The sequence below is a fragment of the Artemia sp. Qi Xiang Cuo genome, chromosome 4 (genome assembly GCF_049724085.1).
Source record: "Artemia sp. Qi Xiang Cuo chromosome 4, ASM4972408v1, whole genome shotgun sequence".
Classification (NCBI taxonomy): Eukaryota; Metazoa; Arthropoda; class Branchiopoda; order Anostraca; family Artemiidae; genus Artemia; species Artemia sp. Qi Xiang Cuo.
This window is the reverse complement of record NC_142797.1, coordinates 64,168,836-64,195,035: the sequence shown is the minus strand read 5'-3', so window position 1 is coordinate 64,195,035 and position 26,200 is coordinate 64,168,836. Positions and strand designations below refer to the sequence as shown.

At 35.1% G+C, this 26,200-nt stretch overlaps 1 protein-coding gene across 1 annotated transcript in view; it reads right to left on the bottom strand.

Annotated features, from left to right (window-relative positions):
* Positions 1-26,200, bottom strand: part of LOC148953327 (eye-specific diacylglycerol kinase-like) — a 152,505-nt gene that overhangs the window by 75,411 nt on the left and 50,894 nt on the right. The window contains exons 6-7 of the mRNA XM_089087926.1: positions 25,501-25,604; positions 7,377-7,474 (exon numbers count right to left, since the gene is read on the bottom strand). Coding sequence (XP_088944052.1) covers positions 7,377-7,474; positions 25,501-25,604 — 202 coding nt within the window. The remainder of the gene's footprint in view (positions 1-7,376; positions 7,475-25,500; positions 25,605-26,200) is intronic.

Sequence of the window (26,200 nt, the reverse complement as noted above, 5' to 3'; positions counted from 1 at the left end):
TCATTATGTATATGAGGGGTTAACCCTCTCGTCCATACCCCGCTCTTATAGTAGGAGAAAAATAAGTTTTGACCAGGAAAAAATTGGTACAGAAATGGTTTCTTCGCCATCCGGACCGGAAAAAAATGCTTAAGAATATATCAAAAATCTAAATCTCTAGCTCGATGCAAAATTGTTTTTTTTTAATGTTTTTTTTATTTATTTTCTCAAAAACTGGAAAAAAAAATTAAAAACGTAAACTATAATGTTTTACACATCTTTTTAGATCAGCTTTTGGCTCTGAATTCATTTCTGATACTCATTTCGTTACCTGACCAAAAGAAAAGTATTTATCAGCAAAAAACAAAAGGGGCAAAAAAGCATAGTGTACTTAGGGGAAAAAAAACTCTTACCAGCGTTTATCAAGGTCTACTACGGAATAAGTTTGTCGTTCTTGTAGTCTATTTGGCTATGTAAACGAAAGGCTTAGAAAAAAAAGACTAAACAACAATAAACAGGAATGACGAAACACCTCAGCGCCAAACACCATGAGACAAGGTAGGTTCTAACTTAATGTTTTCAGAGAAAAGCTTTTATCTTCTTTTTCAAATATATAAAAATTGCACATCATCAAAATGTAGGAACTAGATTTTTCATCATCACAGTTAACTGTTATTCTTCTTCACTACGTTCTTCTTCTTGAAACTTCGAATTGTTGCACGAGCTTCCTTTACAGGTCCGGCAGGCTATAGTAAACTCAAGTCCGTTTTTCTTACAGGTACACTTTTCACTATCACAGTCGTCAATACGACACGAGCATTTGATAATTTTCAGCAGCTGAGACGGAGCGGCAGGGAGATCTGTTTTTATTGGCGCAAAAACTTCGTTATCCAGCAGTTTCCATCCCAGGCGTAAAGGGTCTACTGGGTTCCCGAGCCAGATTTGAACTTGGCAGTAGACACGTAGCGAGTGGTACTTCGCTGATGCATGAGTCAGTGGCAGTTCTTGTGGATGCACGAAAGTGGTGGCAGTGCTCACTTTTCTGTGAAAGATTAGCTTTCTGGCAGTGTCCAGGTTCGAAACATCAGGGCAACCGTACAGTATCAACAATGCTCGCTCTCTTGCTGCCACAATATCGTCAAGCGATGCGAGCTTGTCGCCAAATATAGCAGCGCTGTCCCTGAAACTCTTGTTGGAAAGAAGCAGCTGAACAGCTTTGCCCTTTCCTATTCCGTAAAGCTGAAAGGTTGTGTCACAACCCAGCACGGCATGACAGAACTGTATCAGATTGCTGACATCTGTTCCTAGCTTCTGCTTCATCTCACTAATATCCCAAGCTGAACTAGTCCCGCAAAACTTAGCTTCAGTTGAGAAATATAAACGCCCGGAACGCGAATCTGATCGACTGATCAGAAGAACCAAGATGCCAGTATCATCAGCAACCACGATTGTGTCTGTAAGACTAGCAGCTTCTACGGCTTTTTCTACAATCAGAACGTCGGCGTCTCCTTCCGAGTGGAAAATTCGGAAACCAACGGCTTCCAAATGGTTGCCGAGCAGCTTCAGGAAACGTCCTTTGTTTGTCTTACATGAAAGAAACTTTTCTTTCTTCATGCAGAGGGTCATCTCTTCGGTGAAAAAGACTTGGCAGCCAACCATCCTTGCTCGACGTAAATGGGTAACATCTTTGATTGCTGGACCACCTTCATATCCGTCGAACACAACGATCGCACTAGGGTACCTTGCTTGTACGTAATGGACGTATGAAGCAAAGATGACCTTGAAGGTTGACCCTACCTTCCATGGAACTCGATGTAGAAGAGAACCACCATCCAAGACGATGTTACACGCAGAAGCAGGTCTTGAGGGTGACTGAGTCTCAATCCCGCAAGCCTGAAAGATCGCTTTTGCAAGCTCTGGCTTATTTGCTTTTCTCATAAGGCCATCGCTTTCGAAAAGAGAAGGAGGAATCGTACAAAGTTCGTACTTGAAGTATTCTTCTCGGAGGTCAGTTCGTTGGGCTACTATTATAAACCGCTGGAAAAGGAGCGCCGGATCTATGTGCGCTACCACAGAAGACCCCGCCTTTTTGGCATTCATTAGGGTCTCTTGGTCTTTTTTCTTGAAGACTTGCTCCTTCAAGGTTTTTCCCGTCATCTTACTTAGAATCAACTTTCTGGCCACATCGGCCTCGTCAACATTAACATCTTGGGAAGAAGTTATGCCGTTGGCAATGTTTCTAAGCTGATTGTCACCTCTGAACGGAGAAGATTCTCCGAAGTATCCGACGAGCTTCTGGGTATCGTCGAAGTCACGCTCTTTTCTACTGGAACTCATGTCGCGGTGCTGCTTACTTGTCGATTAACCAATTTTTGTCAAATTTTGCATCAAGAGGTTGATCTCTAGGCATGCTGGTCTTGACAGAACCCAAATGGCTCTCTGCTCTTCTGTCACCTTACCTCCAGTTGTAGGAACGCCTGATGTTTTCAGATTTCTCATATACTCCTGCTCGATGATAAGATCTACCGAGAGTCCAACCCAGCGTCGCTCTGATATTCTAATGGCGCACCCTGGCTTTACTAATGCTTCAAAGATAATTGAGTGACTTGTTTGGAGCTTAGCCCTCTCTTGCTGGTATATACAGACCTACTTGACAGAGAGGTTATGTCCAGATACTGCTAGAAACGGAAGCATCTCTACTGCAGATTGTAGGTGCATATCAAAATACTTTCCATCTGAGGAGTTTTTTTTGCAGATAGGTGGCTCTACAAGGCTCAGTAGACTGAAACAACTTTGAAAAGAGTGTAAGATCAAGGCATGGTGTAACAGAAAGTGAATATCAGAAGGGACTTTCCAGCTGGTTGAAAATGTCGTCACTAATAAAGTTCGGTAGGAAAATAAATGGATTCGGAAAACCGATAGGGTATTTGTTCAGATGGGGACTAATGAACCGAAAATTCGTACTCCTCTTCGAAAAATACCCCGTGATCGGGTGTCGCTTAATTTTTTTTTTTTTTTTTTTTTTTTACTTCATACAAAAACAAAAACAAAACAAAAAAAAGAATTAAATGATTAAACGTGATATTTATGTATAATAAAAAAGCACAAAAAAAATCGTTTATTAAAAGGGAAACCATCAATAAAATACTTTTCTTTTCACGGTTCCTCATTCTCGGATTCTGGAAATATCTAAAAAATAGGCGCAAAAGACGTGAAAAAAAAGGAATTTCGCAACGGGATGGAGATTTAGATTTTTGATATGTTGTAGAGCTCTCTTTTCTGAACACAGTGGTGCAAAAATAATTTATGTACCAATTTTTTCCTGGTTCGACCATTTTTTTCCGTATCTTTCCCCTACTATTAATGCTAAAGTTCTAATTTTGTTCCATTTCTTTAAGAATGACTCTTGAATCACAAAGGGTTTAATTAGAATAAATAGCTCTTATGAAAGCACTAAAAAAACCTTTAGCGTAAAGAGCAAGGTATTGACGAGGGGCGAACCCCCTCATAACCGTAATAATGTTGCTCCTTACTTTCAGTTGAAAAAATATGTTTTTTATTTAATTTCTGATCGTTTTTTAAATAATACTGGGAAATCTGGCACCCCCTTCATGTAAAACTCCCTTTTACCATGAAAATTTCCTCCATGGAAGGATCTTTCCACGTAACCTTCTCAAAACCCAGACCCCTGCACCAGAAAAAATACCCTTGAAAACGTCTGTATACTGCACGTAAAAATTATTCTGCACAAAATAGGGTAGCAAAATAGAGGCACAAAATAGGATAAACCTTTATATTAACAATAGATATACCAAAAAATAATTTTATGAGCTGAAATAAGAAATACATGAAATTGTTTGTCTTTGCTGTAAAACTGTAACAGCCCAAACAAAACAAATAATGATATGCTGTTGCTGTTGATAACAATAATAAACCAATTATTTAAATAATCGCACGCTTATCAAACAGTTCAAAAAAAATGTCGTTACTGCAACTTCTAGGGTCATTTTCCCACTTCATAATTCAAAGGAAATGATTAGTTATCAATTTCATTAAATAGCGCAAAGAGCAAAGTATTGAGGAGGGGGTAGCCCCCTCCTATACTTGCTAATTTCTGTCCGTTTCAAGTTTTGATGTTATTCCTCACTTTCAGTTGAAAAATCAAGTTTTTTTAATTTAATTTTTGATTGTTTTTAAATAATTCCAGGAAATTCAGCTCCCCCTTCTTGGGAAATTCCTTCCCCAAACGGAAAATCCTTCCATACAAAGTTCTTCCCACATAAAAAACTCCCGCCAGGAAAATTCTCCCAGACAATTCCATTCTTCACTTAAAAAATATTACGTGTGTAAAGGGGATTGCCCCTTCCTCAACACCTCGCTCTTACTTTTAGAAAATACTTTTAGAAAATCTTCCTATTGTTCTAATTAAGCGACCCTTGTGTTTCAGGAGTCGTTCTTAAAGAATTGGGACAAAACTCAAACTTCCGCGCAAAGAGCGAGGTGTTGAGGAGGGGGCAATCCACTTCATACACGTGATCATATCTGTTCGTTTTAAGTTTTAATGTTGCTCCTTACTTTCGGTACGAAACATTTTTTTTTCTTTTAAATTTAATTTCTGATGGTTTTTAAGTAATGCAAGGAAATCTGGCCCCACCTCCACGGAGAAATTCCCCTCCCCACAAACTTTACAACTTTACAGTCAAACAGTCAAACTTTAGCGTAAAGAGCGAGGCGTTGAGGATGGCACAGCCCCTTTCATATACGGAAGCGGGGGATTGGGGGGCGGCAGCCCCCCAACTGTGCCTCCTAATCCCTGTACGTTTTAAGGTTCGACCTTGTAACTCAGCCTCTTTAACTCTTTAGAAAACGTAGTTTTTTTCAAATAATTTCTGCACGTTTTTGTACTGAAATTTCGAGGATAAGCGGATTTAAAAAAGAAACTGAGTTTCTTTTTTAAACTTTAAATTCAGTATATAAAAAAATTTCTTTGAGAGGGAATCGAACCCGGATCTTCCGCCTGACAGTCAGGAACAGCGACCATTGTACCACAGAGACACTTGTTATATTATTTTAGTCTCTCGTATCTATTTTTGACGCAAGCAAATCCCCACAAAACTTGATATTTGGTTTTTGGAAAATAGGGAAGGAATGATCGGATTGAGCTGAAATTTTGAGGATAAGCTTCCAGGCCCCAGGAAAGCTTATTCTCTAAATTTCAGCCCGATCAGACAACGTTAAAGGGGGGGTGTGGTGGGAAAATTAACATGGGCTCTTATAGGAAAACGAGGTTTTTCGTAAATGTAAATTCGGGGGATAATTTTTTCGGTCTGAACACATCAAAAGGCCCTAACAGGTCAAATTCCGCTTCGAATGAGTCCTCATTCACCCGGATCCGTTGCCAACTGTGGCCTGTAGGCGTGGCTGATAAAAAAAAGAGAAATGAACATTAAGTGGCTATATTTCTTTTTGGAAAAAGGGAAGGAGTGATCGGATTGAGCTGAAATTTTGAGGATAAGCTCCCGGGCCCTAAGAAAGCTTAACCTCTAAATTTCAACCCAATCGGACAACATGAAAGGGGGGCTGTGGTCGGAGGGTCGAAACTTCCGGCCCACTTTTACCCATGAAGATAAAGTCGGAGGGGGGTGAAATTTTGCACGTTTCTTAGTTGGAGCTTGGGCTATAAAATGCGATCACCGATGTCTCTCTGCAACCGCTAGGACTGGAAATCGCTTAACATTGTGGTGGGTCGCCTCTTTAAAGAGGCACAAGTGTGCCTCCTTGATAAAGCTCATAAAGTTTTACGTTACCCATCAAAAGCTACGAGCCTGAAAAAAACATGCCTGATTTTCAAATAAGGGGCAAAATACCTCCAAAAAGCAATCCTAGAAAAAATCACACCATTAGATTCAGCATATCAGAGAACCTGTTTCACTCCTATCTATAAACACATGAAATTATGCATTTTTTTGCCAGAAGAAAGATCATCGATATGTGTTTATCTATTTTTTGTTGTTGTTTTTTCCATGGGTAATCGTGTCGAACCAATGATTATAGAAAATCGGGAGAGGGCTCATTCAGACGGAAATAAAAGTTCTAGTATCCTATTTAAGCAACCAAGAAGATTGTACCATAGGAAAGGGGTATTTCCTGCCATTTTGTGGCGCCAAATTACGGATTTGCTCATGAAACGACCAAGTTGCTATAGAAGCTTCCCAGTTACAGAGGAAGTAATGCCACACGGCGGCGAATTCGTTCCCGATAACTCATACAGTCCATACACGATAAATGGTTAATATGGGCATTTATCTCACTGCTTGATTTAACTAAGTTGAGTATGTTTAATGATGTTTAATAAAGAGGGGTTGAAATAGTGAGGTAGGGTATCATGAGACTTGCGGTATTTTTTATAGGGGGGGGGGGGCCAAGAACTACTGGAGTTTTTTCAGTGATTTTTTAGGGTAATATTTCTTTTTTCCTATATACAATGTTTCAATGTATTTAAAAACATGTATATAATTTATTATAGACGTCGCGATGGTTTCGTCTACGTAAAAGACCAAAAGTCACGCACAATTTCCATACATATGAACAGTAATATCCCTTTCCCTCAACCCGAAATTATTTAGTAAAAATATTATTAAGGACTTAAAAACAAATACTGTTCATAAGATATTTTACCTAAACTTTCAAATTTTGTCAAAAATTTTAATTGCAGTCTAGCATTTTTATTCTTAAGCAGAAAACTTTAAGTGCGGCCCGCTACCAGTCAATTTACAATTATCGATATATACAATTTATCTGTAAGAAACCGGGGGACGCCGCCCCAAATCGTATCTTGGATAGGCCTGGGCACAATTTGAAAAGCGACCAGAAATTAAATAAGACAATAACAAGTTTTTCAACTGAAAATAAAGAGCAACATTAACACTCAAAACAAAAAGAAATTATTTCGTATATGAGGGGTCTGTCCCCATCCACAATCCCCTTTTGACTTTGTGTTCCATTCCTTTAAGAATGACTTTTAAAGCACAAGGGTCTTTGAATTGGAATAAGAAGCTTTTTTAAAGTACTAAAAAAATCGTTAACGTAAGGAGCGAGGAGTTGAGGAGGGGGCAACCTTCTCAAACACTGAATAATTTCGGTTCGTTTCAAGTTTTGTTCCTCCTTACTTTTAGTTGAAAAAACTTGTTTTTTTTTTTATTGAATTACATAAACAACAGGATAGTTTCTTACCAACAGAAAGCAGCTAATCATATTGAAGCCCTTGTGCTGATTACTATTAAAATATTGTCAAACTGTCAAGTCTCAAACTATCATTACTATTAACTAAGTTAAATATTTCTGCCTTTAAACTGTTTTAGAGTAGAGATTACAAAAAAATGAGGAGAGTTTCTTACCAACAGAGAGCAGCAAATCTTTGTCGTGATGATTAGCCTCATATTGATCCATAACAACCCTTTTCACCGACACTGTAATTGGTTCCATTGTTGGAGCACTGGAAAAATACCACGGAGGAAATAAAAAATTGCAAAACCACATTCTCAATCAGACATTCTTAAACACTTAATTCATTTACAAGGAGGAAAATATAACAAGGAAATATTCAGAATACAAAATAACAGAGTCATCTATCAGAGACAGAGGAGTCATCCACTCTCCGCCATATGGTGTATATTTCGGAGTGGAACATGTTCCACCAAGTTGTCAGTCCTTGCACCATGCGTGGCACACTTCCACCAAGCATGACTGCCATATAGTTTACAGGATCTTTTAAAGTGGGCAATCCTTCGTCATATATAGTAAAAAGAGAAATGAAAATTATTTTGAAACTTTTTTAAAGAGGCTCCCGCAAAATTAAGGAAAGTCAAAATTATTTGCTTAATCTATACATTCTAAGAACTTACTTTCCATAAGATATAATTCCTCCAAAACTTCCGAGAAATCTGGAATTTTTCCAAAATTGATAATGCTTAATCATAAAATTTCTACGGGATAAAAAAGGTATGTCGTCATCTTATATTTGCCCCCAACATAATCCTATCATGTTCTTAAAAAAAAAAAAAAAAAAAAAAAAAAAAAAAAAAAAAAAAAAAATGACACCAAGAAGCAAGATGGAAAATGGTACGTGGAAATTTACGAAATATTTCTGGTAATTATGATTAATATGATAAGCAAGTTACTGGGAGAAATATATATATATATATATATATATATATATATATATATATATATATATATATATATATATATATATATATATATATATATGTATATATATTTATATATATATGACACATATATTTATTTATATATATATTTATATATATATATTTATATATATATATATGACACCAAGAAGCAAGATGGAAAATGGTACGTGGAAATTTACGAAATATTTCTGGTAATTATGATTAATATGATAAGCAAGTTACTGGGAGAAATATATATATATATATATATATATATATATATATATATATATATATATATATATATATATATATATATATATATATATATATATATATATATATATATATATATATATATATATATATATATATATATATATATATATATATATATGTACATATATATATATATATATATATATATATATATATATATATATATATATATATATATATATATATATATATATATGCGTGTGTGTATATATATTTATATATGAGATCCAAATTTGTCGTTTTTATCTTTAATTGAAATAACAAAAGAGTGGAGTCCTCTCAAAAGACGATATTTTTTTTAATCAGAGGGAGAAAATACCCGCCCCCCCCCATTACTCCTATTAACCCTCAGCCACTGTTCCTCCGTTCAGATATGGTAAAAACAACTTGTTACCCGAAATATGAATTATTCAGATGAAGTGAGAATTTCGTTATCGAAAGCAGAGACAAGCTCTGAATACCCAGTAATAAGGAAGCGCTTTCGAATGTGCTGGCCTTAGAAAAGGTTATGATGTAACGAATTGCTATAGGTAGTAGTTGTAGCTCAGAGACTAAACTGTTTAATTTTGTAAAAATAAAGAATTAGCGAATATTTAAAAAAGAATATATATTGATGTCTTTTTTTAATTGAGATCAGTATCTGCAAAAACTTAAAAATATTTGATAACAAAAAATTTTAATTTTTGATGTCAATCTTTATTTAAGAGCAAACAGATGCCTAATAAATTTACATTATATATTTAATATATTATAATATACTACGTATTTAATATATTTATGTTATATTTGCGGAGTGTGTAATTATTCAAATGAATTCAACTCGATGCATCCAAACCATTTTTGCTTCATTGAGATAGATTTTGGTAAAATTGGTAGAGTTGCGGAATATCCAAAAAACTCTAGCGCTTCAATTTTATAAGCTAAATTATTATATACTGATTGGGAAAATAAATTGAGAAGGTGGCGTCCCCTCACCTAACTACATGACGATACTGCTAACAGGCTAAATTGGAATCTTAAATAATATAGACCAATAATTTATCAAAACTTAGAAGAGTAGTTCCATATAAATAAAATAAACTCGTGTTGGCCAAGCTCTACTCAACCTTTTGTGACCATTCAATTCTTTTTTCTTCTGGAATTTTTCCCCTTCTTAAGAAAAATGAGTTAAAAGAATCCGGATTAATTATTTTAGATTTTGTAAATTTTTGTTGTTTCTTCCACCTTGGACTAAAAACCGGGTAATTATTAATTAATTTCTTGTTCCTGATATTAATGTAAAACTGGAAGCACTACACAGAAAACTTTCAAATACCGCTTGTATCCGTTTTTCTCCGCACCATCACTTTACCAGTTTTTTCAGTCGTAAGTTATTTTTCCTTAATGTGTTTGTTTGTTTTTCTCTCTTTGGTCACTTCACATTTTTTGTATTGTAAAGAGTGAGTAAAAATCAAATAATGATAACAATAATGACAGCTTGTGTCCATATTTCTGTATGTTACTGCTTATTAGATTCTGCAAGTTGTGAGTTTTTTTTTTTGTTCTTCTTTTTCCCCTCCTTATATGTTATTTCTCTTTTGTTTTAGTTTCTTTTAAATCTTATGCGTTACTCTGCAACTGATATTCTTTGATATCTATATTGATTTGCGTTGAATTTTTATGTGTTTTTCTTCGTGATACTCCACGTATTGGATCTCTGTATAGTATGGGTTAAAAATCAATAATATTAATAATAACATCAAGTCTAGATTATTTCTTGTTTACACGTCTTATATACAAGTCTTGATTAATATACATTATTTAATATGCATTAGTTATATAATACATATTATAATATACATTATTTCTAAATTATATCTTCACACAGCTGGCTTAAACCGATAAAATCCTCATTTCTTTTTGTCCGTGATTCTTAGTAAGGGCAGCTCAGGAAAAAAGAAACGACCCCAAAGGAGCTCCCGAAAATTGTTTTTGGAATTGTTTCCTTGTGTAATTCTGAAAGGCCTGATAATTTCATTTATGGAGCAGAATGTAGAAATGGACTACTTATAGCACGTAAAATATGGTAGGATCATTGGATTTCTCCGGGGTGGATAGGATGGTTCGTTGTGAATCTTCTTCTTCTCCAACACTGCCCTCTGGCTCGGGTCAAGAAAGTTCCATTCCTTTTTAAAACGTTATATACTCCTAGCTTTTAACATTTCACAGGTTGTATAAAACATTTATACATTAATAGAGTAATCTAAATTTGAATTTCTCTAGATTTGTCAAGGAAAGGCTTTTCACGAGTTTTATTTTAGAAAAGCCTGTTTTTAAAAAAATCTTTTTTTGGGTATGCCACCTGATGCTTAAAAAAAGTAATAAAGTGCTAATATCCCTTAAAAAGGTAGCATAATTTGATTTTCAGGGAGGGGGTGGATGTCAACTCTCTAAACTTCCCTCTCTACTACACCACCAGCTCAGATCTGGAGGTACAAAAAGATAATAACAACAAAAATTACGCTCTCAGAAATTCCTAATAAAATTGCGCTTCTTTCCAGAGCAGTATTTGGATATTTACACAGTTGAACTAAAGAGAATAATAGAGACCATTTCTATAATTCTATCCGAAAAGTTTGTGTTTATTGGTTTAAGTCTGTAACGTTTTTTCGAATACCAATCACATTTATTTCTTAATACACTTGAACCTATTGCTACAATTAATAACACAGTTTAAGCCTAATAAACCTTTTTAAAACCCGATTGGTTTGACTGTTTCCTGTGTGAAATTTTAGGCTATTGAAATAACGAAATTCTAAATTTTCCGTGATTAGTCTCCTATCTGAAATTTTAAGCAAGTAAAGAGAACAAAAAGATTTGGAGTCACAAGACTTTTTACAAGTAATCCCTCTTTTTCTGAGTAGTGTTTCCAGATGTCTGGTAAAAATTGAACCGCCATTAAAGCGAAAATGTGCCGAAAGCGTCATTTTTCTAGTTAAAATACGCCGAATAAACAATTTTCTCCTGAAAAAATGCGCCAATTTGAAAAATTCGATGCACAACCGCCTAAAAAAGCGTCCAAATGGCGCAAATGAACCCTATCTGGCAACTCTGTTTCCGAGTGGTTAAGCCCATTTAAACAAAATATCTGAGCAATTTAATTTAAATTTCTCCAAGTTTGTTCAGGATCGGCTTTATGAGCTGTATTCTCAGCAAGTCTGTTTAAAAAGTTCGTTTGAGAACTGTCATCCAATGCTTCAAGAAAGAAGAAAGAGAAGACAACCAGTACAGCTTAATGCTGAACTGGTAAAATAGGATGAGGAGGGGGGGGGGTGAAGATAGAGAGTTAAAACAGGATATGTGCGTGAAAAAGCGAATTTTAAGTATCTGTTAAGATCTCCAGTCTTACAGAAAAAGTGAAATTATATGCTTTTTTTTTAATTTAACTCATGTTTTTGCTCCTTCAAATGTAACATTTTTAGTTAGCATAGAGGAGTGGTAATGGGCACTATTTAAATTTTTTTTTGCCTATGGTGGCACGGTAGATTGAAAAGTACTTGGCATCAAGGATCCGGGGTCAATTCCAGCTGCCGCATGGGCGACGCTAGGACCTTTGCAGTAAAGCGGTGTTAAGTAATAAACAAGACTGCTTCAAATATAATTTGATCTGTCAAAATTCATCAAAAGTCAATATTTACAATTTAATAGGAGACAAAAAATAAGATAATTTCTAAGTAAGAGCAGCAGTAAAGTTACGAAAATTTGCAAAAAAATCACAATTTATTGATGAAGTAAATTTAGCATAGTAAAACATGACATACTATCGTATAGTCTTTGAGCTGGAAGTAATGGAACATTTTGTCTCAATCATTGAAGACTCCCCATAATTTTTATTGAATAGATATATTCTATGAACGCTACAAATTTTAGGAACAAAAAACTGATATTTGGAATCAAAAGCAATAATTTCTTTTTTTTGTGGGGGGGGGGGGGGTGCCGATATATTGAACTTTTTTCAGTCGGTGGCACATATAATATCCTCCTATATAACAATCATTTTTATTATGACTTATGACAAAATTTTTAATTTTAGCCCCTCTAACTCAACCCCAGACTTAAATACCCATGACGAAATACTTTCTATTTTGGATTGGAAAAATTGAAAATAAGAATTCAAGAGACTTTTCAGATGTCAGAAGATGTAAAGGAAAACACAAAAAAAAACATATTATGTTTTGATTTTGAACAGCAGTAGTGAACAAACATAAACACACAACGTAGCTAAATGTTATAAGGGCTAATTAGCCTTTTAGCCTTCTTTTATTAATTTTCTAATAAAATAATACAAATCACAAGTATATAAGCCTTAAAACAATATAACGTAGATAATTTCGGAGACCACACTGCCTTTCCATGACAAATAAAAGTTTAAATAAGGATAAAATCATTGTTTGTGAAACACTGTCTATTAAAAGGATTTTATCCCTATTTGAACTTTTATTTAAAACAATATATATAAAAAAATAATATAAGCCATAGCTTAATATTGTGAAGGCCAATTCAGACTTCTCCGCCTTCGTATCATCTTTTAGAACTTTATACTATTAAAACAATATGAAACGTAAGTGTATAAGTCATAAAAATGAATCATTAAGCATTAAAGCAAATTCAGCCTTGGTAGCCTTTTTTTTTAGCTTTTTATGATACTAAAATAAACGAATCACGAATGACTAAAAACAGAGCTTTCATATGATATCCTTAAACACAATGGTCTTGAGAAGGAAAATATTGCAAACAGTGCACATTTGGATTTGATGAGCAAACTCAGCAGCATGGTAAATGTCGGATGTATGGTATATATGATAACTATTTAGCAAACTAAATGGGTGGAGACCATGGGCGCCGATTTGAGGGGGTAGGGGGGCTTCAGCCCCCACCTTTGGCTGAATGATGCTGCCTTATATTTTATACTTTTGTTTTGAGATTTCTATTATACAGCATTGGAAATGCTGATTAGACCAGCCAAGCCCCCCCCCCCCTAAAATTCAGCTTATGGGCGCCATTGGAGGAGACACAATTTTCCGGTAGTGTTATTAGTAAAGACGGTGGGTGCCGTGAAGATGCTAAAAGTATTATAGCCAAGGCCCGGGTGTTTTTTCACAGTTGAAAAAATTGGAAGAATTGGAAGATAAGTCTGCGAACCAAGGAAGAATATTCGAAGCTACAGTGATGACAATTGGCAAGTATGATTCCGAAGCGGGGGTGGTTTAAAAGGCGGAGGACGATTTTCTAGATGTTTTCCAGAGGAATTGCCTACGTACTTTTTTGGGGAACCGTCTGACTGACCGTATCTCTAACAGTAAGCTGTACGAAAAACGTGATTCAGTCCCACTTTCTAGGGCTTTAATGAGAGAAAAGTTGAGATGACTAGGTCACGTTATGCGAATGAGGGATAACAAATTGCCAAAGATCGTCCTTGTCAGCCAATCATCTAGGACCAAACAAAAACAGGTCGTCCCCGAGATGTCCTAAGGAAAGAACTAAGGGAAATAGGAACTTCATGGGAGTGTGTAAAGAGGGAAGCTTTGAGTAAACTGAGATGGAAGAGGATTGTGCGTAGCAGTGATGACCTGGGGCGCCTTGGTGCTGAGAGGGTGGTTAGTAGTAGTAGGAGTAGTAGTACTAATATTTTAACAAAAAATCATGTTGACTTCTTTATTTTCACCACCCAAATCAGACAAAGATCTCTTTGAAATGTTATTGTGTATATTTTGAAATATACACAATACTACATATACTACATATATTAGGAAATCCCACGAGTCAGTTTACTTGAGCTAGTTTTGTTGACATTTCTTGTGTAACCAGCGAAGCAATATTGTTTCTTCGTTTAAGTTTTAATTTCACTCTTTACTTCCATAAGAAAAACATTGTTTTTTTGTAATTAATTTTACATCCAAGATCATTCTAATAGCATAATTACGTTTAATGCGGACTAGAAGGAATCCACAAGGGGATATCAACTTCAAATTTGTGTTTACATTTACTTATTAAAGGACAACAATAAAAACGTGGAAATCCGAGTGATTTCCTGCGGACGGAAGAAAAACAAAGCAGAAGGAAGTAAACCGTGGACCTATTTAACAAAGAAAAAAGACAGACAAATTTAACTAAGACTTTTCTAATGGAAAGGCTATTTAGAGAGAAATAATACTGATATAGTTCAAAATGTTCAAGTTAATGAACAGTGAGTAAAGAATAGTCAAAAGAAAGCAAAAGTTATAAAAAGCAAAATTTTAAAAACAATGTATTCATCAAGAGAGCCTATCTTTATGGCATTTCGAAATCTGAACCAGTAATTAAGTGTAGAATCATGCACCAAAAGATAATGTCATAAATCAAGTTGCATAATCATAGAAAAGGGTTAGGTTCCCCCAAAGAGGGAGACGAGTCTGATATAAATTAAACCATCAAATATAACCGAATTTAAGAGTGTTGTAACAGAAATTTCAACCCCAATTTACTTATCTTTATGCTCTCGCAGAGAGATAAGTAAATATAAGTAAAAGATAAGAAAGAAAACCTGACTTGGTTTTCTACCAAGCTCAGGTATGGAGTGGAGATCCTGATTCTGAACTTAAAGCCGAGGAATGGGGCAGTTTGAATAGTAAAGATGAATTCTTGTATCCGTTGACTACTAACGTCCCATTAGTCCCTCATCTGGTTCAGAAAATAGTAAAGTGCTCTAGTCAACTGGAATGTAGCTCAACGAGATGTAGCTGCTTTAAAAAGGGCTTATCTTACACTGCATGTGTAAAACGTGTAAAGGGACAGCATGTTCTAACTCTCCAAGAATCGAAAGCTGAATTAAAAGAATAACTTGTGAATACTAGTCGGAGTTTGATTCTGTCTTTCAAATGTACATGAAGTTGATTCAGCAATTTTATCAGTTATGAAGACTAGTCAATGTGTTGATAATAGTTAATTCTAAGAGGGATTTTAAATGTCGGCCGCTGAAAACTAGTTTCACAGATGATTCCCTTTTCTAATATTTTTAATGTTTTAATAAACATCTTGCAATCATTCTTTTCAGGCCGACACATCAGGTGATGGAGCCAGCGACGATCAGATTCAGGCTAACTAATTATTGGATCTCAAAACCGACAATTTAGCCAGCGAAAGATGGTGTGGTAAAAAAAAATGGGGTCACAACGGCGAGAAGCGTAAAAATCTCATATTGATGATTATGACATATTTTTGTATATACCGTACACCAAATTTGACTCCTTTTTTCATACTCATCTCGTCTTTTTACATCGGAATAATAATTCAGTTCAAGAAAAATGAACAATATAAAATCGTGTTTTTTAATTCGTTGTTTTTTTTTAGGAGAAACTTTGCCAAACTAGATATAATGTGAAACTGGAGTTTGCCCATTGTAACAGTACTTTTGACTTCTATTCCCCTTTTTAATATAAAAAAAAGGGGTAGCCGCAAAAACAGGGATAAAGAAAAGAATGAGAGAGTGGGGAAGGTAGGGCGTTGGAAGTGAAGAGAGGAAGCAAAATCTTCCAAGCATATTTCGGCCACACAATAACAACAAAAAACGGCATAAGAGTATCGTAAAAATAAAAAAAAATTATTCAAACAGCTATGCCAATTAATAGCTAATGAAAAGATTCTCATAAGTAGTTTCAATATCAAAAAACCTAAAATATGTTTTTTATCGTCTGTAGGACATCAGCCAGGTTCAGGAAACACGCTTATATTCACTTATCTTTCTGTTTCACTTATCCTATTGGTGTAAAGTTAAAAATCGAAAATGCTTTAAAATTGAACTTCAGGGGTGGATCCAGGGGGGATCCCCCCAAGATTTTTCTGGCACCCTCATCTGTTTTTTTCTCGTTTTACCTTTGTTAATCATTGTCAAAACGTGTCAACTTTGGTCAATTATTGACCCCCTTGTCACATTGGCCTACCCCAAGATTTTGCTCTAGATCCGCCTTTGGTTAGCTTTGACATTCTTCATCTCAAAAATTTAAATTATTATTTTCATTGTTAAAAATAACACAACCTTAATATATTTTACCTTTAAAAAATCGAAATCTTCAAAAACAGAGAGATAATTCAAAAACAAGTGTATTAGGCTACTAAAGAAGGAAAGAGAAAACTAAAATTCTATTAGTCTTTCCACTTTTCCCTTATTTTTTTGTGAAGTGTTCCTTCTTTGGATTATAACCTCACAAATATTAGATATAAGAAGTGTATTCATATTCAATATGATTGTCTATAATTCCTCCTTGATTTTTCCAAACCTCCTTGGTTTTTTATTACTATTTCTGGATGTATATTTACTTGTTGCACAATTTTAAATGTGAGAACGGACTGGGCTTAGGCTGCTTAAAAACAGCCACAGATCTAAGGGGTGATGTATTAGTTTGGGTTCAAAGGCCTATTGAAACCTCGGCATGGGTTTCTCGACAGGGAAATCCTGCTTGTGCGGCATCATAGTGACATCGGGGTGGACCATTCACGAGTTTCCTATCCAAAACCGTGACTTCTAACAGCGCAGCAGGTTGACCTTGACGAGTGGAAATTATAGGTAGCCCCTTGAGGAAATTAGAGCCTAGTAAACAACACAGCATTTGCACTGGATTCTAATATCCAGTAAAAATAAAATGGAAAAAATAATACTACTAGATAATAATTAGGCAGCCCCCTCTCCATTTCCAAAATCCCTAATCCCCCACTACTCTCAAATCATCAAAAGCTACTAATAAACTATAACTGAACATGAAAACCAATTTTTTTATTTCGGTACTTTAGCAAACTTTAAATAGTCTCTATGTGCGTGCTACCGCATATTTAAGACCGCTTTTTCATGTACGAGATAAAAGCAGAAGGAAGTTTGGAAAACGTTTTATTTCCTTGTTTACGCGGCTTGCCAGAGCTTAGAAAGGCATAGCTGATCATTATTGAGTACCTTCTTAGACGTCAGGTAAATAAGCGATCAAAGATATGGATATAATGGAGGGAAGAGGGGATGATAGAGCAGTCAAAAGGGATGTTTCATTACATTACTAAAAATGAAAATCCAATATTTGCATCTTAGGAGATTGTGAAATAATTTGTTATAATGGAGAGCATTACCATGATCTGCAGGGTTTTTCTGACGAAAATTATACCAATTCTCCGTTACAGGGCAGAGATTTGGGGATATGAGATGCTAAATTAGAAATTGATCAACTAGGCTATTTTCGAAGGTTTTGCGGCTTTAGAATGACTAATATTCAGTTTTTGAAAGCTTTATTCCAGCATGGTAACTCAAAGTTACAAGCCAGTCAAATTGGTCAAATTTCGGCAACTGGTTTGCTCAGTTACCAAGTATTAGGCTATCAAACGCGGCATATGAGGAGTTGTAGAAATAGACACAGGTAAGAACAGGTAAAAACAGACCCCGACCTGCAAATAAATGAAGCATCGAACAACACAGGGTTCTCAAGCCTACAAAATGACTGTTTTGAACCCAAGGCCATATCCAGGGGGCTAGGGAGTTTAAAATCACCCCAAAATGTTTGCCCGACTCGTAACAAAAATCAATACAAACAAACTTTTGATGCGTTTTTTAAAGTTTGTTTTGGAAACGACTCCCTCGATCCCCGCCCCCAAAAAAATCTGGATACGACCCTGTTTGAGCCCATCGGTTCCCATACAGTTTAAAATAATAACATTAAGTGAATGCTTGAGGATCAAATGACCTAGAAATGAGCTGAGGGGTCAAGAACTCCGAAACTCTAAGATTGTGTAGTGAAAGGAAGGGAGTATTTTAGGAAAATTTTCGTAGTAAAGTTCAATTTACCAGCCAGTGGCCTACTGGGCGCAGTTGTGAGGCCAATAGTGGCCCAGTACTTTTAGAGTCTAATAATTTTATGTGAGGGAAGAGTGTTTCTCAGAACATATTTACTGAAAAGCTCTGTGTAGTGCATTTTTTTTTCCCAGCCCCTTTGTAGGAAGGTATGGCCACCGAAACTTCGGATGGGGGCTCATTCAATTAGAAATTGAGAGTTCTAGTACCCTTTTTAAAGTAAAAAAGTGATTAAAGGGTAACCAACCCTCCTCAAGTGCCATTTTTGCCATTTAACCCTCCGTAGCCCCCCCCCCCCCCATGAGACCGAATCAGTAGTTTTAGACAGCAATTCCTTCTATAATTGTTGCAGTGTCCGGTAAATATGGCTCCAGGGATTACAAGACCGCTCCCCCCAGGCCCCTAGAGCAAGGGCTAAAAATTGCATGAATTCTCGACTATTTATTGCTGTATTTTATAGTGGAAAAGGGGGGAGGTCAATTTTGGGTGTCCAATTGGCTCCAAATATTAAGGACCGTTCTGTGAGCCAAGAGGAAAAAAAATATTTTGTTCTGAGTGGGAAGATCCTAGGGAAAGGGGACCTGCTGTACAAAAAAAATTAGTTTGGCGGCTAGGGTCCCCAAAAACAAAGTCCCTAAAGGGAAAAAATTTTCCGATCGGCTTTAAACTTATATCCTTGAGTCATTGGCTCCATGAGAATTCTAATACACAAAACAAAATGAAGTGAAAATTGTATTATTCTGAAAATGCGGCCAAAAAAGGGCCAAAATATTTTTTTAGTCAGAATATTAGACCCACAAATGTTTTGAATTTTTTCTTTTCATATTAGCTTGATACTTACAGGAATCATTGCCTGTGGTAAAGGGACCAGACATTTTACGGGAAGGAGAAGGAGAAGCACTGTCCTGCAAAAGTTAAACTTTGACTTAGAGTCAGATTTGAAGGGACTTTACCTCTGGTCACATTTAGGATAACGTTGGGTATGGTTTAAAAAACGAACAGAAATAATTTTTTTAGTAAGTTTTTGAAATGAAAGAGAAATATTGAAAATTAAAATGAACAGAACTTATTCCATATATAAGGGGGGTAGCCTCCCTCCTCAAATCCCTGTTCTTTACGCTAAAGTTCGACTTATTGTACCCAATGCTTTAAGAATGACTGCTCTAGAACAAGGATGATTGGAAAGAAATAGAGAGTATTTTCAATATATTGGAAGAGCTTATTGGTGTGCATTTGCTTAAAACAATACAATCCTCAGCTTGAATATTTCAAAAGGCAAGCAGTTGCACATGCATTGCACTCATAAATACTTTCAGAAAACCACTATAAAACTGTAGCTTAGGGAGTGGGAGGAGGGTGAGAAGGGGGTAGCCCCCCTCAAAAAGTAGCATCTTTATTTATGTTTATTTGTGTATTTTTATGTATTAATATGATGTATCTTTATGACACATTGACCTATGATATGTATTTATGACGCAAACCGTAATTTGGCAATTGCTATGAAAGTGATTTTAGAATAAAATGATTTGATTTGATTTGATACGTGATACAATTCTGTTTGTGGTGCTGTCGGTTTCAATGTCACTCTTTACTTTTGTTTGGACAAAGTTTTTTTAATTTAATAATTCAAACACAAAACGAACAAAATGGCTACAAATGATTAAGTAAAACCAAAACGAGAAGATGTTAAAACTAATAATCGGTCTAAATGTAGAGATAAAAGATACTGCTACGGATCAATAGATAGATCCAAAAAAGAACAGAAGTTGAAATGAATAATCAAGGCAACTTAAAACGAACAGAAATTACAAGAATTAAGAGTAGGACTGCCACTCCCTATATCTTTTAAAGGCCACAATGTCATTTACACTTTCCTGAAAACACAATATATTTTACACAGTTTCTCTCTTATTGTTCTAACTTTGAAAAATAAAAAAAATGCTGATAATCCCAAGAATCAACATCATTAGTTTTTAAACCATCAATCAATTGTCATAAGTTCTTTCCTGCATTCTTGTTTATTATATCTTTTATCTTTTGTCAAATTTTTTAAATAAAAACCACACTATTAAAAATATACATCGTTCACAGCAAAATACAAGTGGTACTACAACCATTTGGAAGATCTAAGAGAGGGAAGGGGGTTAGTCCCACTGTTTTCTGCGTTGGCTTTCAGCTGTAAGCCTTTATTAGCTTTGTAATATTATTTTTTTTGTTGCATCGATTTTGAAGTTATGACAAAAAACACAGCTTGAGATACAAATTGCTTTAGGTAGCCAAACTTTTATTTATGTCGATTTCTGATCGCTCTACGATTATTCGTTTTAACTTATGTTCGTTTCCGTATTCATCCATAGAGGTACCCGTTTACCTTTCTCTTTCATTTGGTTGTTTATTTTAACTGTTTTGATTGTTTCTATTCGTTCTGGATTTTTTTTTAACTCATTCATAGTCATTTCTGTTCATTTTAAGATGACATCGTTAAATGACTTCATTTCTGCTCGTTTTAAGGTGTGATCTAGCTGTTTAGTTTCCTTAAGATTTTATTTTAAGTAAACCTAATTTTAAATGAGCTTTAAAAATAAAGAGACGTTTTTGCTTCAGAAGTACATATGTCTTTTATTTTGTCTGATATTTTATTGAGTATAATGATTTCATTAAAAAAATGTATGTTTCTTTTGTAAACACCCCTATTTCGGCTTTAAATACTCTTTATTCTTATCTAACTATCCCAATGCAGAAAAATCCTCAACGATATTTATGGTTGCCTTAAATTTTGACGCAAATTTATTCTCTCTATAAGGAAAATTGGAAAATTAGTATTCCCTCTTATAGATAATACTGAGACATTTCCACTTTTCTTCCATAGAAAATCAGTCAGTTTCCACTCAATTCCTTGACAGACAACCCTAATATTGTAAACATCCAAACTCGTAACGTGAAAAAATTAGGAGACTAAACCGAAGGTTTAATTTTCAATAAATGTATTTTGTCCCAAACAAATGTATTTACTTTGCGTCCCACCTTTGCCTTTTTCTACTTGTAATTTCCTCAGAGATTCTGGTGATATATTTTCAAAATATATATTTTTTTTATGACAAATTTCATGGGACCAGGCCGATAAAAACTGAGGTTCTGTTATTTCACTCGTCAGCTTTGTCTTTTCTTTTTTTGTCTTTTCTCTTTTTGTCTTTTCTGTATTTCTACTTTGTCTTTTCCCTAGTAGTGCGTCAATTGTTCTTCCTTTTGAAGAAATCAACAAACAGATTTTCTGCGTGATTCTGCGTGTTAACCATATGCAGGTTTGAAGTAAATCATAAATTTCTTAAACATACAGCTGAATAAAGAAATGTCAGAACGCCATAATAAATCTAAATACTAGTATATTCATTATTCAAAAAAAAAAAATTAATTTGACAAAAGTCCTTCCATTTATTTTAAGCTCTACACAAGTTTTTTTTTCAATTGAGCTTTCGGTAGAACTCAACTTGCTAAGAAAATCAAGCAAAACACAAATTTCTCAGTCGCTTTTGCTTAATAGTATTTTGAAATGCGCAAAATCGAAACGACGCTTGCCTCCCCACGAATAATATAAAAGGAATTGATTATTTTCCCACAGAAGCGTTGAATTCCACATATGGCGAAAACCATTGCTTCCGACGTCTAAATCAGCTGCGTTTGGTGCAAAAAGCGGCTAAAAGGCGCTGAGGTTGACTACACAAAATTATTTTCCAAATGCTAGCAACGTTGAGCAGAATGTTAGGCATAAACCATAACGGTATATATAAACGTTATACAAAATCTAAGGTATCATACCTACCTACCAGCCAAATTTATACCTACCGAATTTAGGGGTAGCCTACAAATTATTCAATATCGACATATCTTCAGTTCCTGAACATAGGGGAATATTAAATAACCCTAAATAAGATCAGCATAACTGGCAGAATTATTGTGATTATCCTTTTGTTTTAGTTGGATTGTTAGAGATTTTCGTGTGCATAAGTGTTGTGTATAATGTATTTCATGTCTTTCCCACTTTCTTCTTTTATTCTCCGCATTTCCTCACTATCATCATTAATTAAAAAAGATATTTTTTAAATAGAATTTTAGGACTTGCAGAAAATAATGATAAGAAAGTTTATTTTCATCAAAAAAAGATCGATTTCTAATGTTTCTAGAAATGAACTACCATATGTCTTTATTAGCCTAAAATTATCTAACAGAGATAATCAGTGTTGCCGCTCCATCAGAGCTAACACCATTATTCTATCAACAACAAAAAAACTATCAGAGGGAAGTAATACAATCTTCAAAACATTTTTTTAGTTTACTGCGCTGCTTGCGCAACATTACGCTTATACAACCTAAGTTTATTGCGCAATGCAACAATGGTCGAACGCTGTAGCAGTCTTTCCAAGTCGCATTTCACTTTTACAATATATGCTTTGTTAGATCGCAGCAGAGAAGCTTACTTTACTCCATGCAACACACAAATTGTCGAATACTGTAGCGGTCTCTTCAATCGACATTTTTCTCTTATAACGTTTGCTTTGTTGGAACTACACAAAATCTTAATGCATTTCACACAACACGCCAATTTTCGACGCTGTGGCAGTTTTTCCAGTTCACATTCTCTCATAGTGTTATATTGGTAGAACGCAACACAGAAGCTTGCTGCACTCCATGTACCACAATAATCGTCAAAGGCTGAAGCACCCGTTTCAATTCACATTTCCCTCTGATAACAAAATAAGCAAACAAGTAGTGGCACTTTTCTTAAGCAGCTGTGGCCGGCAAGCGTTTGGGGTGAACAAAACTAGCCACACTGGCTACTGTTGATATGAAAAGACAGTGTCAGAGTTCAGGCAGGGAGGATTTGTTGGATATAGCTCTGTACAAGTGCAGAAGACCCTTGTCGCCTATTGCAATCAGTTCTTCCTAGTTTGCTGAAGAGCAGTAAAACATCTTACTGGCTTCAAAAAACCCAGCATCAGCTATGGCGTTCAGTTTACATGTCGTTCAGTTTACACTAAGAATTTACATGAATAATTCTATAAACGGGCTTCAGAACCACCCTCCCCCATCCAAATGTCACTATTTTGTAATTTAACCCTGTATTTTATATATTCCAAATAATATCCCCTTTTAATATTTCTTTTAATATGTCCCACTTGCCGGAATTGTTTCTTGTATGGTCAAATCAGGCTCGTACACAGAGCTGGTCTATGATATATAGCGAATTACGAATTTTCGCGCAATTGATAACGTGACCTCTATAAATCTTTATATACCTATATACCATAAGCAATCATAAATTGAAGGAAAAAAATCTTCTTAGAGACCCATTCTCATAATACTACCAAATTTCTACTACATACTACTATTCAAAATCAACGGACCGAGTCCGTTGATTTTGAATTGAAGTTATCAAGTATTTTGCAGTAGGTTGCATAGGTTGCATCAAGACATGGCTAATATATTTTAATATAATATTATATCACTATATCACTAAATATTATATTATATATATATATATATTATATCACTAAATTATATATTATATTATTAAATATTTATATCACTAAACAGCGAGGGTTAATTGAAAGCTTTTTTTTAAACGAACTAAAAAATAGCGCGATGCATATCAACTATGTCGCTTAAAAGCCCAGTCCGTGCCGAAACGAATTCCTATTCCTTTACGCTATATCTGACATAATTTTTACAGGATGAAACGTCTTCCCCGGAATAGCTTTGTTACTCTGTAAAGAATTTCGTAGCTATGATCCGTGTGGTCCGATACACTTCAGTATAATACATCCAGAAAAGAGGAGTTATTGCAGATTTTCTCATCCAGACTGTTCACTGATCACTGATTCAGTGATGATTATTAGCATCCTGAAGACACCACAGAGTTCGATCCAATAAGTCAGCTCCAGAATGAAGAATCTCCTTTTAGAATGCTAGTTCAAGTTGTCAAGCTTCTCAGCAATCAGCTCATCATCTTGTTTCAGTCACAAAATCCGCTTTTTACCCACGCCTCTTCTTCCATTTTTCGCTTTGGTCCAGAAGGAAGCAGCAAGCATTAAAGACAAGAGAGTATTTTTTTGCTTTCAAGGTAGTGAGAAGGCTCTTGTTCCCTTCCTAGACACTCGTATAATCCATATCCAAACCACATTTCTTACCGTACCATTTCTTGTTTGATATCGCTTTTGTCAAATGGTGATATCTAAGTGCTAAAAAGAGCTAAAGAAATCATGAGCATGAATTTATTTAGGGGGAGGAGTCTTTTCGGATAGCGGTGAAATTCGGAAAAACACGAAAAATAGACATAGTGTGTAAAGCATTTAAAATGTTCGAGGTCACTTCACTTTCCAGAGTAGAATCGTGCAGACTCTATAAATATCCTACCTATGTGTCGACCTGTAGTAAACAATTTAAGTGTGTGTCTTATCTTCGTCACGTGCTCGGTTGCTAGAACCCATTTCAGCACAAGTTTTTTTTAACCCTATTGGCTATAATCGTACATACCAAACACTATTTTAAACAATTAGTTCACAAACTTAACATATTTATCTTTTGTGATTAATTTGTTCTTCTGCAGTTAGAATCAATAATCAAACTGACCCCTGATATTACACTTGCCTGTTTCTCAACCAGTTGCTACCGAAAGCTAAAGTTTTCAAGAAATCACAGGATATTTTCAGCTGGCTGAACCACTGTAATTTCTTAACATTGTCAATATAGCAGTAGATACTCTTTCAGTTTTATTATCTATTTTCATTAATCTTGACATGCTATTAGTTTTGTTCATCTTTAAACTTAATTTGGAAATCGAGTTAGTAGACTAAAACCGGTGAATTTACCGACTGAGAGCGAGGTTTTGACAGATCCATATTTCCGTGATTTTCATCTTCTTTTATTTTCATCTTATTATTTTCCTAATTTTATTCTTCTCATTTATTGAATTTAAGTAATGAGCAAATATAACTGCGCAAATTCACCAACTCAATTGTTTTATACAACAAAATAATAAGAAAATAAGGGACGCCCCAGCCCCCTCTCATACATGAAGCCCCCGACAGCAGCACCAAATACGTTAAATAAAATAACGAACATAAATATAAAACGTAAAAAGTATAAAAACGTAACAAAATGCACCGATACACACGTTTTTCCTTAGGCAGTGAGAAAGAAGTTTCTACTTACGGATTTCTTGGTCGATTTCCTCTCCTCTTTGCAAGTAATGGAGCTTTATTTAAAACTTCTAACGTGATGATGGATGGATTTAAACGACATGCTTCACCGTCAACCTAAAATTTTACATAAATCTGTTTTCTTATTATGTTTCAAGAAAATGCTTATTGCTGAACAAGAAACACATATTCAGAGACAAAAAAAAATTCATTAGAAGCAAAACTTTATCATATAAACATCTTTAGTTGCAATATGAAATGTCATTGTCATTTCAGAACTTATGCCAAAAAAATGTGCTTAGTAATGGCGAAGTGTTCAACCAACTAAGTCAAAGTCGAAAAGGGCTAATATACGTCAGTAAAAACAAGCGTTCGATGTCACTAAATACGCGGTGACGTCTGTGACACAGTATTTACACAGCAGGCCGTAAGGAAAGCTTTAAGATAAATTGGGACTTCCTGGGAGGGTGTAAAGAGGGAGGCGTTGGATATATCAAGATGGAGGAGGAGAGTGGGTAGCTGTGTTGGCCTCAGGCGGCTTAGTGTTTCATGGAGTTATTAATAGAAGGAGTAGTATTAATTACATTTTATTCAAATCTTCCAGAGAAAATTTACAGTTGTTCCCTAAATTGACAGCAAATATTCAAATATCTTCAAATGCTAAAATTATTATCAATATGACTCACTGATGTATCATATTGAATCGTATTGAT